Source organism: Patella vulgata, chromosome 1 (genome assembly GCF_932274485.2).
Source record: "Patella vulgata chromosome 1, xgPatVulg1.2, whole genome shotgun sequence".
NCBI lineage: Eukaryota > Metazoa > Mollusca > Gastropoda > Patellidae > Patella > Patella vulgata.
In genome coordinates, this window is record NC_065879.2 from 61,058,526 (window position 1) to 61,082,552 (window position 24,027).

Below are 24,027 nucleotides of genomic sequence, written 5' to 3' on the forward strand. Positions count from 1 at the left end.
GATCCCTATTGTTTTTGGTGCATCCAACCTCGGGGGTTTTCTCCGGGTCCTCCGGTTTCCTCCCACTGCTAAAGACCCCTACGCGCAAGCAAATTATTGAAATAAAATTGAACCATGTGTTAGTCCCAAAATAACCCAGTTTGTGTCAAGTGGACATTTAAACCCCATTTCTCTCTCTCTCTCTCTTTTGATGCATGCCGGGGGATCACGTGGCTAAGTGGGTAAGACGCTGGCTCGCTAGCCTGGAGGTCGGGTGTTCGATCCCTGCACTGGCCGAGAAAGTTCATCCAGATTTACCAGCGTGGTTCTCCCTTGTCAGTGATGCAGGACGGAGGGGCTGACAAGGAAAGCTGTCTAGTCGTTCAGATGGGACGAAAAACCGAGGTCCCGTGTATACATTGGAATGCACGTAAAAGATCCCTTGGCAGTTGGAATTCGATATAAGAGTAGGCGATAGTGCCGCTGCCCGGGCAAAATTTCCCTCATAGCACACTGTATGGCGTATGCCCGTCTTCATTAGCCCAGGTTAGGAGCAGAACAGTAGGACGTTAAACCCCATTTCATTTCATTTCATTTCATTTGATGCATGCCCGATCCCCAGGGGCAGAGCCATGCCCATTTCTTGTATTTGTCGTCTACAGGCCGTCTTTCTTAACGTATCATCTTGAAACTTTGCATACTTATTCTTTGTACCCTAAGGAACACCCCTATCGTTTGGGTTGCATGCCCAACCCCAGGGGCAGAGCCACGCCTATTATCTTTTTGTGTGCAGCCTACAGGCGTATGAATTCCTTATACCCTATGGATGATCCCTATTGTTTTTGGTGCATGCCCGATCCCCAGGGGCAGAGCCACGCCCATTTTTTGTGTTTATCGTTTACAGGCCGGAGTTCTGAATGGATCAACTTTGTACTTGGCATATGTATTCCTTGTAGCCTAAGGGAGTCAACTATTGATTTTGGTGAATGCCCCGACCCCCAAGGGCAGAGCCACACCCAAATTTTGCCTTTAGCGCCCGAAGGCCACAATTTTGAATGGATTATCTTGGAACTTGGAATACTTATTCCTTATACCCTAAGGACGCAACTATTGATGTTGTCATTTCAATAACTGGGTGATACCTATTTATATTGTTCCATATCCAACCCCCAGGGGCAGAGCCACACCCATTTTTTGTATTTCTAGTCTAGAGGCTGCAATTCTGAATGGTTCATCTTGGAACTTTGCATATTTATTCCTTATACCGTAAAGAGAGCAACTATTTATTTTGGTGCTTGCCCCGACCTCCTAGGGCAGTGTCACACCCACTTTTTTGTTAGTATTTTCTCTGTAAATTTGGCAAAACAAACCCAATGCCTAGCCTTCTTTGCCTCTTATCATATTACAGCCATTTTATATTTCATTCTCTTCTTTTTTAAAAGTACCATATCAATCAATGCTGTAATGTGGACGTATATTGCAGCGTTAGCGATGCTTTTGTTTTAGCATCCACTGATAATTGTATATTTCAGATCTTGGAGATCAAAGGGGGGGGGGGGGGGGAGAGAGCGGGGCGCTTCTCCAATATATGGAACGTTCTGGGAATTTTTATCGTTGGCTAAAAAGGGAGGATCTTATTAGGAAAAGGTTTCTTCCATAAGAGAACCAGAGGTTGCCAGGCAAGATACACCCACATTTTGCAAGGGATGGATAGAGAACAAGCTAAAAACAAAAGTATTTTTCGTACAAATCAGGGCCATTATCAAAAAAGTTATGGTCTGAAATGTGCAAATATCGAAAGGGACTGCAATCTTTGGGATATATAGATATATTCTAAATTTCATCAATATCGGGTAAAATTTGTGAACTCTAGAGGGTCCATAACCTTCATATTACGTACTTTTACACTATTTGCGTACAAAGAGCGGCCATTTTGTCGGGTAGTTTGGTTTTGATTTTCCCAAAATTCGAAATCAACCTTCCGTATGATGGAATGGTGATTTATTTAAACAGTTTTTAAAAATGGGAGAATCTAGAGAATCCACAAGCTAAAAAAAAACACGGTTTTTCGTACAATCAGGGGCCATAATCCAGGAAGTTACAGTCTGATATTCGCGAATATTGAAAGGAACCGAGATCTTTGGGTTATAAACATACATTCAAGTTTCATCAAAATCGGATACAAATTGTGACTTCTAGAAGGTCTACAAACTAAAAACGTGATTTTTCGTACACCATGAAGTTATGGGCCGATATATGCCAATATCAAAAGTTTCATCAAAATCGGATAAAACTTGTGACCTGTAGAATGACGACATAATACGTCCACATGAAAATGTGGATGCATAAAAACTACGGGTACCCCCACCCCCCTCTCTCTTTACATAATAAAGAGTTGTAACTAGTTTTAATTTATTTAATGATTTATTTGCACCTATTTCTATGGATTTGTTATGTTTATGATGAAGAAAATGTTAAAGATACATTGTCCCGAAAGTATTGATCGGGTGGTTATTTCCAATAAACGTATGGCAAATTTGGTATATATGGAAAGTACAGACAACCAATCTTACCAGAAAAATACTGGATTACCCCGAAAACACCCATGGGGCAAGCACTGGGCAAAAATATCAGGGTATCACTAACTGGCAATATAAATTTATATTAACTTTTCAAGTAATCAAGGACCATAACTCTGGCAGTAATTATCGGAAATTATTGGGCTTCTTCGCCTCATTAACTTTAGCCTCTAAAGCATCCACAAGATTTTTCAAAGTGATCAAAAGCTATAACTCTGGCAGTAATTATCGGAAATTGTTGAAAATCAATAGGCTTCTTCGCCTCATGACCGTCAACACTGTGTATCAATCGGGCATATAAAAAGGGGCACCTTAGTATCATCACTATCATGATATGCCATGAACCAAGCAGGATAGTCACACAATTTTGGATTTGCAACTGTTTATAGCATTTGCCTCACTGAAAGACTATTGCTTTCTTTTAAAGAGAGCCTATAACTGAAACTTCTGTTTGATAAATTAGTCATACCATTACACACATATGTAACAATATAGTCATTGCGGCATTGTTTTTAAATTTATAGACAAAGAATAGAGAAATAAGATGACTTTATATTTCATTAATTAATATATTTGGCAAATTAATAGTTTCACACATATTCACATATATATTATATATAGTGTGTACTAAATCAACTTAGTCTGTAATTGACAGTTGACACATAAAAAGAGTTATTTAGCCAAAACATGTGTCAATAAAATACCACCAGATTACACATGAGTGGAATTATTCTAATTGCATCATTTGGCTTCACTTTACCAATCATATCAGAAATTACACAAGTTCAGGTCCATGAACAGGCTTTCTGTGCGTAATATAGATTCCAGAGAGGTTCCATCTGAGTTCCTAGACAGCCGCGAGGCTGGCTAGAGTTGAGAAACGGTTTTAGCTTGTATTGTAATCTGTGCTTGTATACATGTATTCAGCTATGCTATATAAAATGTAGAAGCGAATTGTTGCATTGTTATTCCTGGTAAGACAAACGTCTTAAGAAACCAGTAAGAAGTAAATACACAACGTGAAGCAGAACTACAGACTGCTAAAGACAAATTCTAGACGATCACAAGGCTACAGAAATATGTAGTAAGAAAAGATGCATTGGTCGTACGTAGGATGTGGCGACCGGTTTTAGTATGTTTCCGCTCTCCATGTCAGACAGAAAGGCGCTACACATATCGTTCTTACTTTATATTCATTGGCAGACATCATCAGTTGACAGATTAGCCATCAGTTGACAGATTAGCCATCAGCTGGCAGGCATCATCAGTTGACAGACTAGTCATCAGTTGACAGACTTATCCCACAATAAAATGTACCATTAAATTTTTCACTGCATTCCTTTTTCAGGAAAATATTGTCCAAATCTGTCACAATTTGTGCTGGAATGTTACCGTAACATTTTGAAAGTGAGAAATTATTGACAATAGAAACCAGACTGCCGTATGACATCATCAACTAAAAGAATCTAGACTTTAATATGACTTCATTAACCAATGGAATTCAAACTTTTAATATGACTTCATTAACCAAATTAATTATAATGTCTCATTCTGTGTTTTCTTAATTCGTCCAAATCTGGGTAGAGTCCTGTAAAATAACAAGAAGATATATGTATGTATTGATTTGGTTATATATTATAACACAATTTTCATAGATTTCCCGTAAATCTAACTCTGTTCTATACAGCGGTATACTACAAACCTTTAAACATACATTATGCAAGAGCTAAATCTGTCTATTGCAGGTCTTTCTTTAGGCCTGAAATGTTATCTAAATTATTAATTAGACATTAATTAACCTATCCAGGCCATAATCAACTCTAGATGGCAGCGCTAGCCTGCGATCTTTAGTGGATTGTAAGCCGATTTACTGCATAACTTTCCTTCTCGATTAAACGATTAAATGGATAATCGAGACTATGCTGTTTATCGTACGGACTTTAGTAATGATGACCAAGGCTTATGGGAATTTCAGTAGCTTAGTTCTCGGTTCATCGTGGATTAATTTGAATGAAATTTTCACCAAATAGGCTTTACATTATCTAGTTTTTAACTATTATAGTGAGAACTGCCAACTCATTATCAAATCTCCCATAATGTATCTTTAAATAGATACCTCAAACACAATTTTTATTCACAAAGTGTTATAATACAGTAAAACAGAATCTTTTAATCTCCCTCTGACAAATCATATGTTTGATGACTATAGATTTGAATCATGACAATTGCTTTAATGCCTTACTCTGATTCGTTTGTTGTTGCAAACTTTCTCTCTGAGCACGTCTGTATTGTTCATCTTCTGATAAACCACCAGTATATTCTTGTCTAAATCCATATTCTGGTGGTGGAGCTGAAGGAGTTGTTCTAGAGTAACCTCCCCTGTCAGTGTAAATATAGTTACTAGACTGACTATTGCCAGAACTATAGCCAGTACCATGGTATCTGTAATTATTACCCATTTCTGAAGAAAGTACCATATAATATTCATTAATAATACTACACTCATCATCCATTATTAATGTAGGCTTGCCAATAAGCGATAAATAATTACAAAACTAAACTATACATTGTAACGTCATTATTTACCACAAAAGTTGTATTGATTAGGTAAAATAATGTAGAGAATATCCATAGGCGTTTTTACGAGAAAACAAATCGGTTTCGATTACCTATCTCGTTTTGTACAAAGACATAGGTCTCGAGTTGGTATTCGAATCGGTTCTCGTAAACACGATGAGTTGCCTCGCAACTGTTAAAAAAAATCACTTTTCTTTATTATGTTCTTGCCGACACCGCCCAAAAATAAAAACGAAAAATTGTACCAGTTGACTGTCCCCAAATGCCCCGTATTTTTATTAGGAATATCCATAATAGGCCTATTCATATTTTAACGTGAAATTCAAAAGAAAATGATCTAACGTCGGGCACGGCGTGTCCCTTGTTGGGGACGCCATCTTGGAAATCGAATCCTCAATCCGGCAGGCGAGCAAGTTGGAAGATTTGCATAATCAATTTGGCAAATCGTCGTGGTAAATACGACAATTAGGTGAAACCGATTAGGCTAATTTTTGCCGTAAATGTGCTTGGAAAGGAAATGCAAATCGATTAGCCCTAATCGGTTTCCCGTAAAAACGCCTCATATAATGCAAAAAATATACTTCTATTTAAATTTTGATGCCTAAAAACAAAACAGTAAATGATGGGTAGCAAATGTTAGCCACATGTAACCCTGAGAATGAATATCTTACCTGGAGATATGATGCTGTCCATGAGAGGTTTTAATGGACCTTTGATAAAAAACAACCCAACTAAAATACCAGCTAAATGACCTGCCAAAAGCAAACACAATTTTTTTTATAAATTAAACAATAATTCAACAATGCCCAACTTTAACAAATTATTGCAATAACAAAATATTTTTCATGTTTGCGACTCACAGATTCATTGGATAAAATCATTTGTGTATATAAGGTACCTTGCAAGATAATAAAACATTTTTATAATTAATTAAAGATACATTATGGGAGATTAGATAACGAGTTGGCAGTTCTCACTATAATAGTTAAAAACTACATAATGTAAAGGCAACTTGCTGAAAATTTCAGTCAAATTGATCCACTATCAACCAAGAACCAAGCGGATGAAAGTTCCGCTTAGCCTCAATCATCATTACTGAAGACGATAAGACAAAACTAATAGTCTTGATTATCCATTTAATCGTTAATCACGAAGGAAAGTTTTGCTGCAAATCGGACTGTAATCCAACAAATATCGCAGGCAAGCCTTAACATCGAGAGCTGATTATGGTCTGGATAAGTTAATTATTGTCTAATTAATAGTTTTTATAACATTTCAGGCCTAAAGAAAGACCTACAATAGGCCGATTTTGCTCTTGCATAATGTATGTTTAATGACCTGTTCATAATTAACGACCTGTGCATAATTAATGAGTTGCATCGCCAATTTATATTGGAGAGGATTCATAAATTGTATAAACTGTTATTTGGTAATAAATTATTTTAAAGCTAAACCTGAGTTTCAATGTTTTATCTTACCTGTAAAAGATGCATTAGGTGTAACTAATTGGATTAGGATTAACTCGACCCAGTAAATCCATCGGGATGGTACAGGTATAAAACCGAGAGCTAGGTGGCGTCCTGGTGGTGTGTAATGAGTCACTAAAACTTTTAATGCAAATAGTACACCTGTTTAAGATAATACAGTGGAAAATGAAAACAGGCCTACATAAATGTGTAATATAGACTAGTATTGTGAATATTGTGTAGAATTCCACACCTGTAGCTATGATCCAGTCACAAAAAATAAATCAAAATTGCTGTTAATACATTTTTTTAAAAGCTGCATGTTGGGGCATTTACATTTTAGAAAGGAACTCAAGTTTACTGAAGGAAGTCAGAGGTCATTAGATGATAAGATGATAATTTTACCTGAGAATCCAACAGCACACTGCATTCCATATGAATGATCTTCTAAAACATTTTCTAATAAAATATTTAAGCCAATATAAACAATACTTGTTAAAGCTGTAAAAACTGAGACTAGATATGCAAAATAAACACTTTTAAACTTTTTCTCTAGAAATATCCCTTTCCAGATTAACGAAGACATATTGAAATAAAGATGCATGTCGTCTGCGTGAAAAACAGCTGAGAGAAAAAGTCTTTCCCATTTTTTATGGTACCACACAATATATGAACTCATACAAACAGCAGTCGCTGATGGGAAATATTTGGGGAAAACATCCATAAAAATTGCTGTCTGTGCAGCAATAAGGGCTAGAGTTACTGGAGGTATTCTGTTTACCCCAACATTTAAAAGTTGTGATCCAAGTAAAATAAGTCCAAAGTTTCCTCTATTCCTTCTTCCGGACATTTTTATTTTTCTGTTTTCTCTTCATATGAATCTTGATGTTTGAAGACAAATTAGACAATGGCACAAATTCAAATTCTACAGAGTTTTCAGTCTTCAGTATTAAACTCCTGCAAACCATTTAATGTTATCATTGCTTGAAATATCTGAAAGTAGAAAGTTAAACCCCATTTCATTTCATTTCTGAAAATACAGAAATTAGGCAAGCCTAGTCTCAGAAACCCACAACCTCTTTGTCTTCAACATACAGAGGGTCTAGGTCAGGTGTCCAGATTTGATGAAGTTTTACTGGATAATCAACCACATAAAACACCAAGCTCCTGGTTAGTATGGGCCAAGGAAACCTTTTAGCTCAAGTCACCCCTTCCCGAAATAAATCCCATAATTCATGCATGTTTGGAGCAGAACAGTAGGATGTTAAACCCCATTTCATTTCCTTTATAAACAAACATGAAATGTGACAACAAATTAGGATTGTCAATGTAAAGGACAGGTTAATCTAGCCAATGACCTAGTTATTCTCAAATGTTGACAACCATTCCACTCTATTCTAGAATATTTGACTGAATGATACAGACTACTGCAAGCCTGGAAATAAGCCATCTGTCACTGACTATGTCAGGTAGAATTATCTACTACCTTGCTTGCTAATTCTAGTCAATATAATAACTACAACTGTCTATTATTTCAAAATATTGTAACCATTCCTTGGTATGAAACTGAAATTATTATTGTACAGTTGTGGAATGGTAGTACAAGTGGAAGTAGGTTCTAACTGGTTTCAGGTAACTATTTGCCTAATTTTTTGGTATATGGTGCCGTAAATGACAACTGAACGACAATGAGTTTATAAACTATATATATATTCTCCCCTTAGGCAGGGGCATTGTAACCCATGACTTTGCATGAGGAACAAGATCCTGTCCGCGCCCCAAAAAACAATATTTATATGCGATTTTCAGACAGTAAGGGGCCATAAGGACAGAGATTTGCCAGAAGAATGATAGGTTCACCAGATGAATGATGCAGGAGATGACAGTTTCACCAGACAAATAACAAAGAAAAAGACATGGTTTTATCAGACAATGACACAGGTTCACCAGAAGAATAACAAAAAGAATGAAAAGTTCACGAATGACAAAGAGAATGACAGAGGATCACCAGACGAGTGACAAACAGAATGACACAGGTTCATCAGATGAATGACAAAGAATAACAGGTTAACCAGATGAATAACACAGGTTAACTAGATGTATGACACAGATGAATGACACAGGTTCACCAGAAGAATAATAAGAGAATAACTGACATTCACCAGATGAATGACAAAAAGAATGATCAGATGAATGAGAAATGGAATGACAGGTAGAAAGGCTGAGACTCAAGTAATGACAGAGGTTCACTAAATGAGTCACAAAGGGAATGACATGAGATTATAGATCATAAGTCTGTCATTGAGTCAATGGTATGATTTCTATCCCACTGCTAAAGTTCCTATTAAAGTGTTGAGTGGACATTAAACCTCTCTCTCTCTCCGTCTCTCTCTCTCTTATGAGTTTGTAGAACAGTAAGACCTTAAACCCATTTCATTTTCTTATGAGTTTGTCATTCTCTCTGTCATGCCTCTACTACTAGGACTATGTTCTATCTGCCAGTCCCCTGATGAACTTTGTCGTTCTCTTTATTATTCATCTTATGAATATACTCATTCTCCTTTATCATTGTTTGTTATTCTTCTGATGTAGGTATGTCATTCTATTTAAAAAAAAAACTTCTGTCATTCCCTATGTCATTCGCTTGGTGAACCAGTCATTCCTTGTCATTCATCCAATGAGCCTCTGTCATTCTCTTGTTATTCATTTTCTCTCCATTATAATCACTCTTAATTCCTAATTCATTAATCTCAATATAATCCCCATGTACTTTCATACAAACAACATGATCCTACAAGTTCTTGAAACATTGCCCACCTGGATTAACATGTCTTGTAACATGGACGGGAAATCTTCCTTTGTTCTTTTCCTTGAATAAGCAGAGTGTTTTCCCTCTAGTAGATTGGGTGGAGCTTAACTGTGCAATAACTAGACATGTTCAATGTTATTGCACACTTTTGCGGGTTTACACTACTTTTAGTAGAAATCATATAGAGAAGTAGGGTGGGTTTTCTGTGCAATAACAGTAAGCATGTTGAGCAGTTGTCAATGTTACAAGTCATTTATAGCACGCTTCATTCGTTAACAGGTTTAACCAGAGGCCGAATTAAACCTGTTAACTCGGGAAAGCCGTGCTATAAATATAACTTAGTCCTTCCATGAAATGGTTCACAACATGGATGATCAAAAGAATGTGGAGGAATGACAGATTCATCAGACCAAAGAAAATGCATAGGTTCATTAGAGGAATATAACAATTATCTAGGCAAATCAGGTCGCCAGTGATAAGAAACATACTGTTTTAGCTCAGTTCCATAAAACTAGTTTGATAAAAGAGTAGGCTATAATGCCTTTGTCCAGGCAAAATTTCCCTCGTAGCTCCCTTCATGGTGTATGCCTGTTTTCTTTAGCCCAATTGGATATTGAAACCCATTTAAGTTGATTTCATGTATATAATATTGATAATAACAATTGTTAACATTTTAGGCACAGTCCTGAGATGACAAGAATCTCGCAATATATTTCTGGAAAAGAAAAGCAGAAGAGGAGCTTTGGATTTAACATTGTTAGCATAAAGGTAATTTCTTGTTCTTGTAAAACTTTTATTATTTCGTGCCAAATGTAGTACGAGGTCTGTCCATCCAGATTTTGTTTACAAAGCACATCTCATAAACCGTTTAAGGTATCTTTATGAAACTTTATGCACATAACCTATTATAATAGCTGTGGCTTTTGTTAATTTCTCTCTTTAATAATTTAAAGATGGTTTCCCAGAAAAGTATTTATCGGGTGGTTATTTCCAATAAAAGTATGGAAATTTTGGTATATATGGAAAGTAGAGATATCCAATTTTACTAGAAAAATACTGGATTCCCCGAAAAACACTCATGGAGCGTATACAGGACAAAAATGTATGAGTTCCCCTAATCGACAGCCCGACGATTAGGAATTTCTGCACGCGTGATGTCAAAGGTCATACACGAACATTGAGCGCTTGATGTACAAGTTGATAAACTTTATAAAGAGTTAGACATACAACACTTTCTGAGATAAAAATGACGAAAAAAGACGCCGGAATTGGATAATCCGAGAATTTAATTAGGATTCGATATTTGTAATAAATAGTAAGCGATTAAAGACAACATCGTCTTATGTATGCAATGAATTCTCCTCTGACTTCCAAGAGAGGTAAGTCACGTGACATAAACATGACCTGGTTTGATCGAATTTTTATAGCAGGGCATTCCTTAGCAATTACAATGATTGAGAAGGATTTGAAGTAAAATTATGACAAATTAATTAGTTTGAATATGTTTTTAGTCCATATATACCATTAAATCACCCAGTTTGTATGCGCAAATGTATCTTTAAGTGTTTCCATTGAAATCATTTTTTTTTTAAGTTATTGGTTTACAATTATTATTCTGGGGCACATCTCATAAACTATTAAAGATATCATTATGAAACTTTGTACTTTTTCAGATTTTGTGTGTGAATCGCATTTAATTTTAAATATTCAACGGCACATCTCAGAAATCATTCAAGATATATTTATGAAACTTCATGACACTGTGTCGTAAACTTGCATCTAGAACTGTTTTCAATTTGTTGATACTTTGATGGTAGTGGTGGTAGTTTGTAATTTTAGTCAATTTATGTCCACGATCACCTGGTAGCATAAAACAATTTCTGTGATGTTTTCAATAGATAGATAATCGTGCCATTCGTGCCAAAACTCAATATCTGTATCAAAATTCATATTGACTATAATATTTCATTTATTAAACATACATTATGCAAGAGCTAAATCTGCCTGTTGCAGGTCTTTCTTTAGGCCTGAAATATTATCTAAATTATTAATTAGACATTAATTACCTTATCCAGACCATAATCAACTCTCGATGCCATCGCTAGCCTGCAATATTTAGCGGATTTGAATACATTTTTTGAAAAATAATTAAATGTAAAAATGGATAATCGAGACTTTGTTTTTTATCGTACTGACTTTAGTAATGATGATCGAGGCTAGCCTAAAATTCAAAAGCTAATATCTTGGTTCAGAGTGGAGCAATTTGAAATTTTCAGCATATCTATTTACTATTATAGCAAGAACTGTAAACTCTTTATCTAATCTCCCATAATGCCCCTTTAAAGAAGAATATTACCATTATTCTTTCAGGTCCCGGGATTCCAATTAGTTGACTTTCTTTGTACAAAACTGTTAAAAAGAAGATTCAAGAAAAACTTTGTATTTGCAATACCAGAGGAAGTGTTTACAGTTACCATATCTCCAGAATTGTAACTTTGTGTTGGTAATCCCCAACAATTTATATGCAACATGTTATTGAAAGAAGCCTCAGTATTTATTGTGATGAACAAAATAAATATTGGCTATGAAGAGAAGAGATAAATTGTATGTTGAGCAAATATGAAAAACAAGCGGTTGCCATGCAAGATACACCCTCATTTAAGTTTCAGAAAAATCAGATAAAAATTGTGACCTCTAGTCCACAACCTTGGTATTACATACTTTTTACACTATTTGCGTACAAGGATCTTTGGGAGATAAACCTATATTTCAAGTTTCATCAAAATCGGATAAAAACTGTGACTTGTAGAATGTCCATAAACAAATTGTGGACGGACAGGGGCGACGGCATAATATTTCCACATGAAAATGTGGGTGTATAATAAAGTTAAACATATATCAATCACTCTTTATGTTATGCATCCATTTTTTTTTACAATTGAAGGCCACAGGCATTCTGTAAGGTTAGCTGCTGTATGGGATGATCTGAGAAGTTGCCTGCAGTTTGGGGCAATTCTGTTCTTGGGGCCAATCTGAAAAAATGAAATGGGGTTTAACATCCTAGTTTTCTGCACCGACTGGACTAATGGAAGACGGGCATACACCATGCAGTGTGATATGATTGAAATTTTGACCAGACTTGACCAGACAGCTAGCGGCCCTGCTGTCTACTCTTAATTCGAATTCCAATGTGTACATGGGACCCCCGCCCACCATTGACAAGGGGGAACCATTCCGGAAAATCGTGATGCCCCTTGTCAGTCAACACCGGTTTGAACACTGAGACATCGTGGCTCATTTGAAGAAAACAACTAATGTGTAGGCAAATTTTATCTGTAGTAACACTATTACCGGGTAGTTTGAAAGTATAACGTACAGTTTTATGACAATTATCGGACCATCTGGAAATATTTTTTTTACCGCGTTGCTAGACAGTGAATTCCGGTGTTTTAAAGTAATTTATTATTAATGCAAACTATTAGTCTTAAAATAAGTGCGGATTCCGATATTTTGAAAGTGAATTCCAGTGTTTATAATATAATGTATATACAAAGTGAATTCTGGTGATTTTCGGTGTTTGAAAGTACCGTCATTTATTATTAATGTAAAATATTACTTAGTAAGGTCTTAAGTGCGAATTCCGATATTTTTAAGGCAGTGGATATTTAACCGTATACGGCACTTTACTTTATTTACTATTTTGCCGTACGCTTCCGTTTAACATGCGCTTCCGTTTAACATGCGCAGTTCTTTGATACCTGGACTTAACAGTTTTCGCTTTGGCATCTGACATTAACCCATAACCCAAACCCTAACCCAAAACCTAACCCTACAGTTCTATTCGTTCTTTGTCTAACATTGCTTCTTTTTCCGTTTCTTATAAAGGAACGAAATAGCCATACTTGACTTTCTATGGTAGAAACTCGAGAATTATTTTTAAAAGAAAATAAGATAATAAATGTAAATTGTAGAAAAGCATTTAAAATATTATTCTATTTTGGTTGAGGGCACATTTCTGCGGATTTTGGTTTTAATTTAAAGTAGCTAAGTCTCTAACTCAATCAATATCATCCAAAATCTTCAACATTGAAAACACGATTAATTTGTCAAATTAAATCAACATTGATGTTGTGATCTTACCGGAAAAAGATGGGCTTTTGATATCCAATATGTAAGACAAAATAAACATTTTACCATTGGTACATGAATCGTGTACCATAATGCCCTTCAGCCACAGTTGTAACAAGAGACTCGAGGGACGAGGCTAGACACATTGCACCAAATCAAACGGCGTTTGTAGACTGGAATAACCAGACGCTAGAAATTACACCACGCATGGCTGATAAAAGAATTGCAACGGTCTCTTTAACATTTATATGCTCATGTTCAACACAGGGTAAATCAATTGCCCAATTCACATTAAAAAAATCACCGTTGTAAACACCAGCACCCCCTCCAGAGGATGCATCAGTTTGTGATGAGGTGGTAGTTTTGGTATCGAGAAATTTTACTGTTCCAGAGAAAACACTCATAAAATTTATCCACCAGGTAATGTCTAAGTGAAATTCGGCAGATAATTTTACTTTTCCTCTTCGTTTGACAGTGACGGCCATGTCTATTAGACGTCTAAGGAATATGCGCCCCCCCCCCCCCCTTGATCATTTGGCACGCCCAGTTTAGTTTTCCACAAAGAGACTGTAATTGTTTTAAACTTGCCCGTTTCCGCTTTTGAAACACTAGCAAAAGGTCAAGAAATTCAGACTGTTTATCCTGCGGCATGGAGAGAGTAAGGTTTTTGGTATTTAACAGTATGCCAAGAAAGAGCATCATTTGAGACGGCCCTGCAACCTTGTTCCAAGAAATATCAAATCCCAATTCGCGCAGAGTCTGGAGCAACAATAATAATCCCCGGTTACACAATGCAAAAGTGTCTTCGATGACTAAAAAGTTGTCGAGGTTAGCGATACAGTTGACACCAAACCTAACAGACATTATCTTACATACTGCCTTTCTAAGAGTTTGAAAAATTGTTGGGCTCTTTGCATGACCAAAAGGTAATTTTGAATCGTAAAAATACACAGGGCTAGTATCGCCCGAAAAGTGCCATTTAAGGCCATTTAAATGGTAATCAGAGCTGTGACATCTAACCGATCTGTATGCGCTTTTCAAATCCACTTTAGCCAGATAACAGTTAGGAGTAATAAAAACAAATGCATCTTTAAAATCCATGTAGGAGCAGCTGGTCTCGGACGTTAAAGAGTTCAAAGATTAGGCGAATGTCACCACTAGGTTTAAGAATAGCACCCAGCGCACTTATTATTGTCAGTTTTACTGAAGTTATTACATAGTTTCCAGCTGCAATTTCATATTTAATCTGTTTCTCAACTTTTTCTCTAAACATGAATGCGGACGAGTAATTATCACGTTCGATTGGTAGGTAGGGACCAAATTTTGTCGTTAGGGTGAACCCATGTTTTACACCACTCAAAATAAAATCTCTGTCTGTACAAATGGCAGGTAAAAGTCGTGTCCATGCGGCATAGCGTAGGCCCCCACGCCTATCAACGTCAGCAGACGAAAGGGAGGTAACTCATAATTTGTACTGTGGATCGAAGCAGTCTTTGGGTGAAAAATTTGTGGCGGCTGACCTGTAATCACACCTTGTTTATGACCATCGATTGCAGAATGCGAATTAGAGAAGCACATAGCACAGTTGTGCATTAATTTACAATCGGTACGAAGGCACACATTACTGTTAAAATTGCGACATATTTCTTTATCGTCAGGCAAAAATGGTCCCTTTGCTCGATTAGATGATGACCATGGTTTGTTGAAAACCGGCATTGGTTTATTATATGATTTTGAAAATTATGGCACGAATGGAAACCTAGTCTGTTCTGACAGGGCTCTAGCCGAGGGATGATCTCTTTTTAATACCAATTGAAATTCACGTAACTCTTGTAGATAGCTTCCCCATTCAAAGTTTTCATCCGCTTGACGATCGCGATATTCTTTGTCATATAATAGTACACTATACCATACATATTTAGAAGCGAGACGGAAGAAGTCGGCTGTATATTTCAAGTAGGCGGCCACACTAAATGATGGATTCTGTTTCATAAGTTCTTGCAGGATGTGTGTATTTGCATATCCCCATTCCTTAATGGTTACTTTGTCTAAAGACTTTCTTTTGCCTATGCGAAACTCTACATCGGTACCAATGGAAAAAGTATCACATGGCGCTACAGGATCCAACCAAAGAAAGTTTAAAATCTGTAATGCCTTGTCAGATTTTGTGATGCCTGGCGCTGATAAAACCTGTAGACTTAGGGGCGTGGCCGACGAGATATTACTAGTACGCACCTCATCTTGATTTATGTCGTTAGTTGAAGATTTGTTACCAGGAAAGTTGAAGAGGCGGTCATGCCTCTGAGTCTGTTCTCCGCCATTGACAGGAGGATTTTCTGTTGATGAATTCATTTGATGAAGGATGGCTTTTTGGTTTTGAACTCTCACTGTGTGAATTTCAAACTGAAGGGTAACTAGCTCAGGATCGATCTCAGAAGCATTCGCTAAACTAGTGTGTTCGGGGTCGCCCTTTTCATGTGGAATGGCGGTCGAGGTTGGATCAGGACTAGCAGTAGCACTCGGCTGAGTAAAGACATCACCGATACCCGGTCTAATTTCATTGTCAGTCGAGTCGTCTTCCGACTCACCAGTGATCGCCTTAAGGACATCTTTCATCTTTTCCACCGGCATTAGGTCGTCTGTTTCTTGAAGATGCCATTTTTACATAGCACAAATTAAAAAACACAGGCGCATGGCGTTAGCATAATTAAAAAGGCGGAAGCTTAAAGTTTAAAGCGAGGCAATGTCAAAGGTTAAGGTCGTTGAACGGTTACGTCACCTAAAATATGATTTACAAATAAATCTGTAACTCGATTGAGACTGCTGGCTTAATTTCGCCGAACATAACTGATTTGAAATTGGAGTAAAAACGGAAACCATTGAATGTAAATCAGTATATACATTCATATTACAGTATTATATGCGTTGCGACCCACTTTTGTCTATAGGTCCCAAATGTTAGCGATTTAGCTCCTTTAAGTACTAAGACTGTCAGTGGTTTATTTTATGTTTTTCCCGTAAAATCGTGCTTCTGCGCCGAAACGATGTACGTTAAAATAGCGGAAGTAGATACTTTGCCGTATACGGTTAAATATCGACTTCGTATTTTTAAAGTGAATTCCGATGTTTATATGTTTTCAAAGTGAATTTCGGTGTTTTAAGTAATTCAATTTCAATATTCCATTGATTTTATCAACCAAAAATCAACCCAAGCAAAACACAAAATTACAATTACTTACCAAATCGTTTTTAAATCGAAGAAAAGAAATTCACAAATATGTCACACTGATTTGCACCTAGAAAAGTCAATTTTCTGATGTAAAAACTTCAGCGTACACGTCGACTTCCGCTCTAAATCGAAAGTAGATGTTGTTCGATTATCCAGATTTTAATTTTCAAATTTATTTAATATAATGATTGATAGACCGGGACAATGGCAATTATAGTATTACTATTATAGTTTAGACGTCATTGGACCGGGACATTTGTTTATTCTGATCACTCGATCAGACAAAATAGTCTGCCGGTGTGACAGTTTGAATTGACTCCCGGTGTGTGTTTGCTCCTGGGCACTAATTGCGCATGTCCGAAACTGTTGTTAGTGTTAACAACGAAGCTATATCTACTTCCGGTGGTGTGAGATGGTTTCTGACCACTGATCAGTTCAGGAAAAAGTATTACGTATTTGGTTAGAGTTTTGTCATGAATAAACGTACTTATTATCGTGATTAGCTGAGGTTTTTGGTGATCAGTAGTAACACGTCACCGGATTCACATTGTACATTATTTTGTATCGCCTGATCATATTTTCACACTGATGATTTCAGTTTAATAAACTGTTGAAGTAAAATTTGTATTGGTACTGATAAACAATCCAGTGTGACTTATTATATATGTCACAACATGTTTCATCATTCATATTATTATATGTTATCAATCATTAATTAACAATGCATTACAAAGAATTGCAACGAAAGTATACATTAGTTTCTTGTCAACAAAAATCACATACACGAGTCATTAATATTTTGTCGTAAACTCCGATTTGGGCACAAAGCAGTGAGGCCTCTAAAAATTCAACTATTGTTATTTTTGGAGTTATTGGGTGTTGTTTTGGAGTTATTGCCCTTTCCGATAAGTGAGTTATCTGCCCCAGAAACTCTTCTTTCGCGGAAGGGGGGTTGGATGGCTGAATGGTTAGCGTGCGCGCGCTGTATCAGAAAGTCTGTCATTGTGTCATTGAGTCGTGGTTTCGAATCTCCGGTTGTACGTGGCAAGGAGTAGGGTCGCCTGTCCAACCTCGTGGGTTTTCTCCGGGTCCTCCGGTTTCCTCCCACTGCTAAAGACCCCTACGCGCAAGCGAATTATGTAAATAAAATTAAACCATATTATGTTAGTCCCGAAATGACCTAGTTTGTGTCGAGTGAACGTTAAACCCCATCTCTCTCTCTCTCTCCCTCGCGGAAGTGAATTCCGGTGAATGTAAGCAAAGTAAGTGAATTCCGGTGATTGTGAGTGAATTCCGAGTGACCTAAATAATTACGTAACATAACAAACACACATAGGTGTGACTATTAATCGACGTGGAAACCGAAGTACAGACATTTGAGAGGATGGTTTATGATAAGATTCATAGAAGAATCAAATATTTTTTTAAAAATTGTTAGCCCCCAGGGAGGATCGAACTCCCGACCCCTGGTTTACAAGACCAGTGCTCTAGCCACTGAGCTATGGAGGCTAGACATTTTCTGTGGATTTGTTATAGTACAGTATCCCGCATAACTATAAACTAAGTGGTTCAAAAAAGATTCGAAATAAAATATAAAGGGGTTTAACGTACTACTGTTCTGCTCCGACTGGGCTAATGAAGGCGGTCATACGCCATACACTGTAGTGTTATGAGGGGAAATTTTGCCCGGACAGCGGCGCTAATCCTATATCATCAGTATATCGAATTCGAACTGCCAAGGGAAGGGATCTTTACGCCAATGTGTAGGCTACACTAAGCTGACACGTAACCTCGGTTTTCTGTACCATCCGAACGCCTAGACAGCAAAGCTGTCACTGTCAGGCCCTCCGTCGCCTGCACCACTGACAAAGGGAAACAACGCCGCAAAATTCCGATGAACTTTCTTGGCCACTCTTTCAAAAGAGCAAACTTTTGACTTCAATATAATAAAATGTGGTCTATCAATTTTATATAAGTATAAGGACGATTTAAATACCAGTAATACCACGCTCCAAAATACCACGCTCGTCCCTATTGCTTCTAACAAGAAATGTAAGTAGTATGAGATTTTGGTACCACATACTTTTTAATTATGGTGATTTTACCTTAATAAAAGCTAATTTTGCAAATTACATTAATTATTTAATCAATTTCGATGTTTTATACTATTTATAAATCATATTTACACAGACACTCGATCGATCGGTTAAATACGGTGTAAAAGTTATTGTAACCCATTAAAAATGGCCCTACGTGGTATATCGTATTACCGGAAACAAAACATGCCAGTTAAAAACGTAGTATAATAAAATCCCGGGGGGTTCAACCTAGCTGAAAAGCTAACCAATTTCTATATGCGTCACTAGGTTCCCTATGTTTCACTGTCACAGGATATGAACATCTGCCGCGCCCGTTGTGGTGGGTGTGGTCAAGAGGGGCAAAAAATAGGATCCAAAAACTAAGCTAGACTAGCTCGTTTATTAACCACGTAAAACTTGTTAAGTATATCAAAATGTATTGAGAATGCCCACTACCAGACATTTTAGGTGGAGGGACGTGTCCGCTAGACTAAAAGAACAGGTAGCCAAAAACTAAGCTACACTAGCTCATTTACTAACCTCATGAAACTTGTTGCAAAATGTTCAGCATATCCACATTTATCGAGAATCATCGATGCCAGACATTTTCAGTGGTGGGGTACCCTCGCCAGACGTCCCTGATTGACCCACCCAAAAGCTTAGCTAGACTAGCTCGTTTACTAACCGCATAAAACTTTTTGCAAAATGTTCAGCATATCCACATGTATCACGAATCACCGATACCAGACATTTTCAGTGGTGGGGTACCCCCGCCAGACGTCCCTAATTGTCCCACCCCAAAAGCTAAGTTAGATTAGCTCATTTACTAACCGCATGAAATTTGTTGCAAAATGTTAAGCGCATTCACATGTATCAAGAATGACCACTGTTAGACATTTTCAGTGGTGGGGTACCCCCACCAGACGTCCCTAATTGCCCCACCCCAATATTTAAGCTAGACTAGCTCATTTACTAACCGCATAAAATTTCTTGCATAATGTTCAATATATTCACATGTATTATGAATGACCACCGCCACACTATTTCGGTGGTATTTTCAACATAACACAAAAAAAAACTTTCTTAAATAGGTTGTAGTGTGAATGAATACTGTTTAAATTAAACCAGATGTATAGTATATGAATGGTCGCTTGACAATACTATTATCGTCCGTTTGTCTACATTGATTCACCGAGTGATTGATCCAAAGTTTTATTTCAGGAGAACCCACTTGAAAATGTCAAAAAGATTGACTGTGCCTTTCTGCCTCCATCAAGAAGATGGTTTGAAATGAAACTCCAAAGAGTCCACAACGTACCATGCTTCAGCGTCTTGCCCTGGTTATGCTTTGGCAACTACCGATTGTGGATGGAAGATGGTTGGCGATCTCCATCAAGAAGATGTTTTGAAATGAAGCTGCAAAGACTCAACAACGTGACCATGTCGTGGCAATGGGCTTCAGCGTCTTGCACTGGTTATAGTTTGGCACCTACCGATTGTGGATGGAAGGTGGTTGGCGATCCTCGCCAGCCCATTTGGTTTAGTGGAGCTGCAATACCAGACAGTATGTTCGAAAAGACAAATGCAGACATGACAGTGATAGCGATGAGACAATCATTGTTGGGAACGAATATGACACCGCATTTCTTGATGATTCTGATGATGAACCCTCTACTGAAAACTTTGATTCTGATCCAAAGGAAAGGACATAAACTAGTCATCCACTGATACTAAGAGCGTATGACAGGGATATCCCACCACTGAAATGTCTGGCTCATTTCTAAGTGAAAGTGTCAAAACTTTAACCATAAGAGTTTCGATAAGAAAGAAACTCTCGGTTGTCATTATTGTCGGAGGATGGAGGGGGGGGGGGGCAATTAGGGACATCTTGTGGGTGTACACCACCAATGAACATGCCTGGTAATCTTCCTTCCTGATACATGAGCATATGCTGAGCATTTTGCAACAATTTTCGTGCGGTCAGTAAATGCGCTAATTTAGCTACGTTTTTGTTGGGGGGGGGGGGGAGGAATTACGGACGTCTGGCGGTGGTCATTCATAATACATGTGAATATGCTGAACATTATGCAACAAATTTTATGCGCTTAGTCAATGAGCTAGTCTAGCTTAGAAGATATTTTAGGGGGGGGGGGGCGATTAGGGATGTCTGACGTGTGTATCCCTTAACGGAAAATGTCTGACGGTAGTCATTCTTGATACATGTGAATATGCTGAACAGTTTGCAACAAGTTTTACGCGGTTAGTAAATGAGCTAGTCTAGCTTAGCTTTTGGGGTGGGGCAATTAGGGGCGTCTGGCGGGGGTACCCCACCACTGAAAATGTCTGGCATCGGTGATTCGCGATACATGTGGATATGCTGAACAGTTTGCAACAAGTTTCATGCAGTTAGTTAATGGATTAGTCTAGCTTAGCGTTGGGGATGGGGCAATTGGGGACGTCTGGCGGGGCTACCCCACCACTGAAAATGTCTGGCATCGGTTATTCTTGATACATGTGGATATGCTGAACATTTTGCAACAAGTTTCCAGTGGGTAGTAAGTGAGCTAGTCTAGCTTAGGTTTTTGGGGTGGGGCAATTGGTGACGTCTTGCGGGGGTACCCCACCACTGAAAATGTCTGGCATTGGTGATTCTTGATACATGTGGATGTGCTGAGCATTTTGCAACAAATTTCACGCAGTTAACAAATGAGCTAGTCTAGCTTAGCTTTGGGGGGTGGGGCAATTAGGGCGTCTGGCGGGGGTACCCCACCACTGAAAATGTCTGGCATCGGTGATTCGTGAACATTGTGGATATGCTGAACATGAAACAAAGCGTGGCAGGTAGAAACGGGGTATAATAAAATTTGTGGATGATACGAGAATACGATGAGTTGATAGTTAAAAGAAAAGTGGTATAAAAAAATCCGGGGCTGAGATAACCGTACCACGCCCGCCTTACTGGTTCTATTAAAATGTAACGTGGTACGCGACTTCAGTACAAAAATCGTGGTATAATAGAACCCTGAGACTGAGATAACCGTACCACGCCCGCCTTACTGCTTCTATACAACAGAAACGTGGTATGGTCGTCTTGCTCCTATACAACTGAAACGTGGTACGCGGCTTTGGGACCACGTGCTTTTTAATTATAGGGATTTTACATTATTTGAATCAGATTTTGCAAATTGTGTTGATTTTTTAATCCTTTTTGATATTTTTATAGACCATATTTACACTTTATGTTAAAATAAATTATATTACAGATAGTCGATAGGTCGGTTATTGATCTTAGCGTTAATAATATACATGTACTGTGTAAAAGTTATTGTACTATACCCTACTGAAAAAAGACCCTAAGTGGTATATTGGGCTATTGGGTAGATATGAAACAAAACGCGATAGGTAAAAACGTGGTATAATAAAATGTGTGGATGATACGAGAGTACCATGAGTTGATAGTTAAAAAAAGGGTATAATGGAATCCGAGGCTGAGATAACAGGACCACGTTCGCCTTACTGCTTCTATACAACTGAAGCATGGTATGTTCACCTTACTGCTCCAATACAAATGAAACGTGGTACGCACCTTTGGTACCACGTGTTTTTTAATTATAGAGATTTTACATTATTTGAAGCAGATTTTGCAAATTGTGTTGATTATTTAATCCATTTTGATGTTTTATAGGCAAAATTTACACTTTATGTTCAAATACATTACAATACATATAGCCGATTGGTCGGTTAATGATCGTGTAAAAGTTATTGTACTATACGCTTTACTTAAAAAGACCTTAAGTGGTATATTGGGCTATTGGCCAGATATGAAACAAAACGTGGCAGGTAAAAACGTGGTATAATAAAATATGAGGATGATATACGAAAGTGCAATGAGTTGATAAGTAAAAAAACGTGGTATAATAGAATCCGAGGTTGAGATAACAGTGCCACGCTCGCCTTACTGCTTCTATACAAACGAAGCGTGGTACGCGACATTGACTTATTTTGCTAATTATGTTGATTTTTAACCCATTTTGATGTTTTTATAGACTAAATAAAAGGGGCGCCGGAACCCGGATACCAGGGTATACAAATGGTACCCTGCCCTTTTCTGGGGTATACATGTATACCCATGCCCTAATGATGAAAAAGTTTTCAACCTTTTGCTCATGATACAAACATTGTGAATAATCAGGCTTTTGTCTCTATCATTATACTGTATTTTAAAGGGTTTTATGTTGGAATTTTGAATGCTAGAGGCGCTCTAAACAGCGTTCTCGTAATTGACAAATTTCAAAATTTTCTAGAGTCCGAGGGGAGAGAACCCACTGCCCCCCCCCCCCTATATTGTTGTGTTGGGATCACTACCTTCTAGATGCCTTCTATATATCAGCACGTGGATGGACGGTCATATTCATATTGATCATCCAGTAGAGAGAGGATCAATACGACATCCCCCTTTCTTCCAAAAAGAAGAAACTGGAGTATATACAACATATTGACAAATTAAATAGTATCTATATGACATCCCCCGTTTCAATGAAAAAAATTTTCTTCTTAATTCTGCATTAGTTCGGCATTAATTCGGCATTAATTCGACATCTCCACCATGTTGTGTTGGGATCACTACCTTCTAGATGCCTTCTATATATCAGCACGTGGATGGACGGTCATATTCATATCTCAACCCCCCCTATATATTAACACAAGACATGTTCGTACTTGTGCCAAGCAAGCACACTCCGGAGTATGTGTCTCTGTTTTTATTAACTTCAATCTATATATTACAGTGAAGAGTCGACAGGGGCAGATAACTCCCGTCTCACATGACTTATATGGATACAGATCACTAAAGATTTCCCCATTGACTCCAATGTTAATTCTCGTATCTTAGACCGGCTCTAACTTTTTCCCAAATTTTCGTTGGGTAGAACGCTTTCTACCACAGATGGAGCAACATGTGGCAACCACTTGCCCAAAAGCACGTATGAGGTTCTTCATGAAAAACTTAAGATACACAAGCTGGAAGTAGAGACAAGTAAACATGCAATTTCAGGCCCTACATTTCAACGTAACCAACCTCTCAACTCTTGTATCCTTCCGCATCAAAATTATGAATATTCACCAAAACCTGGCAGAAAATGTATTTTCAAACCCTTTTCCTCAATTCTACACCAAAAAGTCA

General features: G+C 37.6%; 1 protein-coding gene, 1 long non-coding RNA gene and 1 other non-coding gene across 5 annotated transcripts in view; 1 reads left to right on the top strand and 2 right to left on the bottom strand.

Annotated features, from left to right (window-relative positions):
* LOC126831860 (uncharacterized) overlaps positions 1 to 12,254 on the top strand; it is a 35,072-nt gene extending 22,818 nt beyond the window's left edge. The window contains exons 2-3 of the long non-coding RNA XR_007684392.1: positions 10,088 to 10,178; positions 11,781 to 12,254. This is a non-coding gene — a long non-coding RNA (uncharacterized LOC126831860). The remainder of the gene's footprint in view (positions 1 to 10,087; positions 10,179 to 11,780) is intronic.
* On the bottom strand, positions 2,391 to 23,569 carry LOC126831605 (rhomboid-related protein 4). 3 transcript variants are annotated; one of them, XM_050562202.2, is made up of 7 exons: positions 16,778 to 16,916; positions 11,767 to 11,819; positions 7,007 to 7,594; positions 6,614 to 6,763; positions 5,807 to 5,887; positions 4,801 to 5,019; positions 2,391 to 4,146 (listed from the first exon to the last, which is right to left on the bottom strand). In XM_050562202.2, the coding sequence occupies exons 3-7, from the start codon at positions 7,449 to 7,451 to the stop codon at positions 4,091 to 4,093; spliced, it is 951 nt and encodes a 316-aa protein (XP_050418159.1). In that variant the 5' UTR covers positions 7,452 to 7,594; positions 11,767 to 11,819; positions 16,778 to 16,916; the 3' UTR covers positions 2,391 to 4,090. The 3 variants fall into 3 exon arrangements, with proteins under 3 accessions (XP_050418159.1, XP_050418162.1, XP_050418158.1); XM_050562205.2 differs by lacking the exons at positions 11,767 to 11,819; positions 16,778 to 16,916 and adding an exon at positions 23,473 to 23,569; XM_050562201.2 differs by lacking the exon at positions 11,767 to 11,819 and having other exon boundaries at positions 16,778 to 16,907.
* On the bottom strand, positions 18,204 to 18,276 carry Trnat-ugu (transfer RNA threonine (anticodon UGU)). Its single transcript has one exon. It is a non-coding gene; the product is annotated as a tRNA-Thr (tRNA).
* Positions 23,570 to 24,027: the final 458 nt, after the last annotated feature.